General features: G+C 36.7%; 1 protein-coding gene across 1 annotated transcript; it reads right to left on the reverse strand.

Moving 5' to 3' along the window:
* Window positions 1-2218: 2218 nt before the first annotated feature.
* Window positions 2219-4309, reverse strand: LOC122020907 (pentatricopeptide repeat-containing protein ELI1, chloroplastic-like). Its single transcript, XM_042578950.1, has one exon. The coding sequence runs from the start codon at window positions 4263-4265 to the stop codon at window positions 2367-2369; it is 1899 nt and encodes a 632-aa protein (XP_042434884.1). The 5' UTR covers window positions 4266-4309; the 3' UTR covers window positions 2219-2366.
* Between the last annotated feature and the right edge of the window lie 2788 nt (window positions 4310-7097).

Consider the following 7097-nt stretch of genomic DNA (forward strand, 5'->3'; position numbering starts at 1 on the left):
CAAATAATTCTAAATACTTAAAACTCTTAATTCTAAGTAATTCATGATTTTCTATCTTAATAATTGTCTTACTACTCTAGCTAAATTTTTAAATTTCATATATTTTATCTTCACTAAGTTAAAATATTTTACTTGTATTTTTCATCAAAATTCAAGTTTAATATTTACTCATTCAAATATCTCTACCAAAATAATTTCATCCACGAATAACATATACAATGATAATATCTCTTAGATGTGTCCAATGAGTGTTATATTTAAGAGTGTCCTAAACAATCGTCTTAGATATTGTATTATTTATTTGATAAATAAAATTCACTATTTGAGTGTACATTATATATGTATGTGATTTGATTTTAAACTTAATTAATGAAGTTCACAATACAAAGTAAACAAAAGAGAAATTATGATTGAATCACAATTAGTGAGTATTTAATCATGTGTAATTATGTATAATTTGAAATCTTCCCTAATCGATAAATTGATGAGGCTAGACATCGTCAATTCTGTGAGATTAGAACATATTACAGTTCTTGGCTTAACTAAGTAGTTGGTCCTCACTGACTGAAAATATTGGGATGTTGAGAGTTGATATGTGGATGCTAGTTAAAAGTAACTAGTTTATCGGATATGACCTGCTATGAGATTTCATGTGATTTTTTATATGTCAATGAAGATTTTATTATAGTTTAGTGCAATTTTCCTTAGACTTGAGGTATTTGAGTCATTTTGGTCATGAAGACTTATATTTTAACATCTTAACAAAAACATCTCTCAGAAGGTGTAGGTCTAGGATGATTGTGTATAAGTCAATATATTTGACAATGTTTGAATAACACACAGAGGATGCACCACTTCTTTAATAAAGAAGATGTATACCCTACGACCTCTTGTTTATTACTTGTAAGTCTTTGACAAAAGTAAAATATGTTAAGAGGATATGATTTTTTTGGATATGTGTGTGAGTAATTTAGAGAGAGTAGACTGGATGACAATTTAATTAACTAATGCATGACTAAATATTCATTTTTTTAAAATAAAAAGTTTTTATTCCAATTGGAGTCGACTTAACTTCCAACTGATAATAGATTAGTCGACTAAGGGACTGCTTATTTAGAGGGTTTGATAAATGAGGAATGGGAAAGGAATGAAATATAGGTGCTTGGTTTGAGGGTTTCATTTTTTCACAAGGGTTTCATTCATTATTTGTTAGCAATCATTCATTCCCTACTAAAACCAGTGGTTTGAAACTCATTCCTTGAAAAAGCCTCCCATTGCTAATGATACTTATTCCCCTTGCTAAACCAAACAACTCCATTAAATTAATGATACCCGGCCTATTATCATTCCCCACTAATATCATTCTCATTCCCATTCTCATTCCCCTTATTGAACCAAGCAGCTCCTAAGGTTTTGTTATCAGCGACATAATTTTTATGTTTACAACAAAATCAACTGAAGAGTCTAATGAATTAGTTTTAAATTTAAAATATTATCTGATTGAATAAGAACTTATTCAAATTGAGTCAATCCAAATAGATAGAGTCAACTAAGATTATATCAATCAAATGCTAGAAAAATCATTTGGCAAGTTTCAAAATGATGTGGATAACAATCATCTAGAAAGGTTTTAAGTTGATTGAAGACAACAGTTAACAAAACTGATTCTACGAAGATCAAGTTTTAGTTGATTGATGATTTAAATAGTTAATTAATATTAATGCAAATTAGATGTTAGAACTTATCCATGGCCATTAAAGAACTATTAAAAAGAAAACGAAAGGCATCAATTTTATTTTAAAAAATAAACAATTCCGACTTTTTCTATAATATTCTTGTTTCATATTATATCAACCGTTATATATCTATACATTCACCTTAATATCCTCGTTTTTAAAACTCTCAATCTTTTAGAGATGCTCAAACATTTAAAGCATTTCTTCTAATCTCTGATATTCCCACACAAAAGAACTCATCAACCACAAAATGAGAATCAAATCTTAAATCATTCTAAGAAATCCTCGCACAGTCGTTTAAATAAGTAAGTTTTTACAACAAAATTTTGGCTGCAGCATCATCCATAGTTGAAAGATCATATCGAAAACACTATTCTTGCAACTAAGAGATGCACTAAGAGTGCTCAAAAGAGAAGTTATCGACAAAATTCTCTTTTGACACCAAGTGAAATCCAAGTCTAAACGTCAAAGAAGCATCCTCCTTTAAGAACATCTCGGCCCACTTTAGACCAGTAGAATGCATACAACAATATTATTTGTTAGTTGCAGGGCTGAAAATTAACATACAATATTTCTACAACAAGGTATCGATAGAAAGGATACAAATGACAACATTTTTCAAAAGTTCATTTACCAATAGTCTCCACAAGAACAAGAGCCATCAACAAAATGGTGGAACCTATTCCGATCTCTGACGATGATCTTCCGCTTTGTGATCCTAGATATCAACTTGGTGGCCGTATGACAATCTGCGCAAACACGGAGGTTCTTCGCAATCTTGATTGTCGTCCCCGGTTGAGTGCTTATGAGCCCAAAGGCAATTGCCAATTTCTCACTATGAACTCCAAGCACCCTCTCTTTCGCTGCCTCCTCTAAGTCATGCAATACCAGCTCAGTTTGCGGTGCGTAGCCATGAGCTCTGAGAAGTGCATTCAGCTCCTCCAACATCATGTAGATCTCTTCGCTTCTTGGATGGCTCAAGTCTCCCACAACAAACTCATGCACTTTGTTAGCTACTTCAATCGAAGTACAGCCGGGCTCTTTCTCCACTCCATTCTCCTTCATCAAGGTCCTCACTCGACCCACAGCTTCCCAATTCCCCACCGCAGCATATATATTCGATAGAAGGATGTACGTCCCCGAATTTGCAAGGTCTTTACTAACAAGGAAATTCGCAATCTTCTCCCCCAAGGCCATGTTGTTATGAAGCCTACAAGCTGCCAACAATGAGCCCCAGATCACTGGGTCTGCCGGAATCTTCATCCCTTGAACAAGCTCAAAAGCTTCTTCCACAAACCCAGCACGACCGAGAAGATCCACTATGCAACCATAGTGCTCGATCTTAGGCTCGATCCCGTAATCCTTTTCCATCGAGCGGAATAATTCCCGCCCTTCTTCAACCAAACCAGAATGGCTACAAGCATTCAGGACCCCAATGAATGTGATATCTGTTGGTTGGAGACCTTCCGCGCGCAGTCTAGAGAATAGTTCAAGGGCCTCGCGGCTGTACCCATGCATTGCATAGCCTCCGATCATCGAATTCCAAACAACAACATCCTTGTCAGTGATGCTATCGAAGACTGCACGAGCATCTTCCAAGCTGCCGCATTTCCAGTACATGTCGATCAATGCAGTGCCCACTTTGGGATTGAACTCTATGGGATTGTTGTCTATGAAGGAATGCACCCATCTGCCCACCCCCGCGGAGCCCTGCTGGGCAATGGCAGAGAGTACCGAAATCACCGTGACCTCGTTCGGTTTCACTGACGACCGTAGCATCTTCCTGAACAATAGCAGGGCCTGGTTAGGCTGGCCGCGCTGGGTGTAGCCATCGATCATGGTGTTCCAACAAATAGAATCTCTCTCGCCCATTTCGTCGAACAACTTCCGGGCCTGGTCCAAATCGCCCATTTTAGAGTAGCAGGTCATCATGGCTGTGGACGACACTAGCCGTCTCTCAGGCATTGCATCAAACAGGCTGCGGGCGGACACGACGTCGCCGCCGCGAGCGTACATGTCGAGGAGAGCAGTGGCGACGTAGGGATCTGAGTGGAGAGATAGCTTGAGGGAGTGGCCGTGGAGAGCACGACCCGAGCGCAAAGGGCAAGCCTTGAGGGCGGAAGAGAAGGTGAAGGCGTTGGGCTCGACGGAGGAGGAAAGCATGTCGGAGAAGAGAAGGAGCGCGTCGCCGTGGAGGCCTTGGAGTGCGTGGGCGTGGATGGCGGCGGTCCAGAAGTAGATGTTGGGGCTGGGAGTGAGGCGGAGGAGGGAGAGGGAGCGGTCGAGGAGGCCTAGGCCGGAGTAGGCGCGCTGGAGCTTGAAGTTGACGATGGGGTGGTGGTGGAGGCCTGCGCGGAGGACGGCGGCGTGGAGCTGGAGGAGGTTGTGCGTCGAGCGGCATTGCTCAATTAGGGCGGCGGCGTGGTCAGAAGGAAGGAGAGGGTGCTGCGCCGCCGGAGGAGGGTCGCGTGAGTATGAGGCGCCGCCGCCGCCGAGAGCGAGAGCGGAGCCTAATGGGGCCGCTGACATGATCTCACCGGAAACGGCCTTATCCGCTCTCCCAACTGATAACACGGGAGGATTTCATTTTGCATTTTGCCACCCATAGTCTCCAATTTCAACAAAATGTCCACAATAACCACATAAAATAGAATATTAAGCATTCGTTTGCACAGGTTGACGGGGGCGCTGAGGGTGAACGTATTAACTTTTTCTTTTTGCCACCATTAAGCATTCGTTTGAAGAAAAGGTCTCACCTCATGGTGTTTTCATTTCTTAGATATCATATCAAAACTTATTCTACTAGTACTTTTATTGATCAAGTATTTGATCAATCTATTAGTTCTCTTCAATTTTGATGTGTTAGTTTTTCTATGAGTATTTATATTATTCCCAGGGTGTAGTACAACTATGATTTCATAGTCAAGAGGTTCAGAGTTTGATCATCAGGATGTTATTACCTAGAATTAGCGTCTCGACCATACACTTTTAACTGTGTACCTATATTTACTTTCCTCTATATCCATGGGACCGATTCTAGATAACCGTTGATGTGACGATTTCATATTTTTTTTAAGCATTCATTTGAATATTAATATATATCATCTGTTGTATTAATTTAAATGTAGCCCCAACTATGATATAGCAGTAAGGATATGTAGTTGTTATATTTGTAATATTTTTTTTTATAAATAGGATTTGTAATTAAGGGATATCATGGGTTTAATTAAAATTATTTTTAATTGTAATATTTATTTTAAAAATAGTAAAGGAGATATTGAGATGTTGTAATTTTTGTAAGATGAGTGAAATTTTTTTATTTTAATATGGTATTGTGGGAGCTTTTTGAAAGCTCTCACTTAGACTTTAGACTTAGGTTTTAGATCTGATATCAATTGAAAAATATTTCATTTGTTGAAACACTTCCAAACAATGAAAATAAAAAAGTTTTCTATTGTACTAAGCTAAAGACAGAAAGGAAGAAAGCAAGTGAATGCGGTAATTCCTCATCTTCAAATCAACCCTTCCTAGGTATTGTCTCAATAAATAAGTAATTTTTTAGTAACGTGTTAATATAATTCTAAGAAGCAAAGGAAAATTCCAAGTTAAGAGTTAATAAGAAAAAAGTCTCTTAGAGACTTTTTTTATATTTTGAGGATTAAACATATTTTATTAACTCACTCACATTCATTTTAATATTAACCCTCATTATTTGTAAGTCTCACTATCCATTCATCTATATTCTTATTATATATATATATATATATATATATATATATATATATATATATATATATATATATATATATATATTTGTTATTTTATTCTTTCTTATTAACTGCGTTCAAAGAATTAAACATTGACGTGTGTGTGAGTATTGTAACACTCATACATATTGATTGTAACATCATTTGAATATTATAACACTCACATATTAATACCAATATGAATACTCCAACTTGTATAAAATGCATTGTGGGTCATCTGACCTTATGTAAAGGGTTACCTATTGGATGAAGTCCTTTGTGATTTATTTCCTTCTAGATTATATGAGATAGTCTTAAAAGATGACGACCCATCAACCTAATGTTTAGGATGACTTCGCTCAATTTTCTAAGGAAATCGAGAAATACATGGGACAATACTCATGCAAAGGGTTGTTTATAAAAGTTTTCCACTTACCATCAAATTAAATCAGGAAACACTTATATTTGGTGGCCTATCAATCTAATATTTTTAAGTCAACCGTCTATTAAAAAAAATTACTTATTAATTTATCAAAATATAAATTTAATCCTAAGATATCTGCACTATTACCTCGAGAAGAATACTTACTATGTCTGAATTGACATATGAGGTTCCTCATTTGAATATTCATTTGACTCCCCATTTGTGTTCAATCAACTGAAATCACTATATAAAAAAAATCATATCCAAACTACTAACATTCAATCAACTCAATTTGCATTAATCAACTACAGCCCATTTGAGTCGACTCAACTTCTCCCAATTGACTAAATTAACCAAGCCCATTCAGATTTTCAGATCCTTACAAACCTGATCATTTTTGGACGATTCTCCCCCGTTCATATATAGGATAAATTCAAAAACGTTCACAGTAATAGCAACCGACCTCAAAAGCCCACCCTTACTATTGAGCCACATAGACTAGTTAATTGATTTTTATAAGAAATTGTGTGCCACCTTGCACAACCGCTCCGTCAATTTGGCATGTCAAATTGATTTTATAAGGACATCCGCAGTCGTAAATCTATTAAAGAGATTTATGCTCTGTCATATCAAAAGTTAAAAATCTTACTTCTTTTAAAAATCACTCTCTATTATCATAAAACCTCTCTCTTTTAAAAACTCCACTTCTTTTAAAATTCTCTCTCTATCCTCTTTCCATTATCTTTTTTTATAAACCTAGTCCCAAGATTTTGATATAGATTTATAAAAAAAAACTATAAACCTCGCCTATGTAGTGGAGGAGAGGTTTATATTGAGAGATTTATAGCATAAATTACATGCTATAAATCCCCCACTGCAAATGCCCTAAGATACTATGCGCCACCTTCATCTAGCCTTTCCGTTGCACCATGCCGAGGGAAGGGGGAATTAGCTTCATTTGGGAAGGGATTTGGTACTTTTTGTTTATATCATGTTTTAACACATAATGAGAACCGAAGTCATTGACATATCCATCAATACAATGCATTCTCCTTAAACATTCTTATTACTACATCACCGAACAACAAATGTTGCATTAGTTCGGTGTGTGGAAGATTAAATTGGCAGGCACAGCAGAAGCTAACTCCAACTAAGGTCACCTCCAAACCGAGACAAGCAAGAACGAGACAA

This window comes from Zingiber officinale, chromosome 9A (genome assembly GCF_018446385.1).
Source record: "Zingiber officinale cultivar Zhangliang chromosome 9A, Zo_v1.1, whole genome shotgun sequence".
NCBI lineage: Eukaryota > Viridiplantae > Streptophyta > Magnoliopsida > Zingiberales > Zingiberaceae > Zingiber > Zingiber officinale.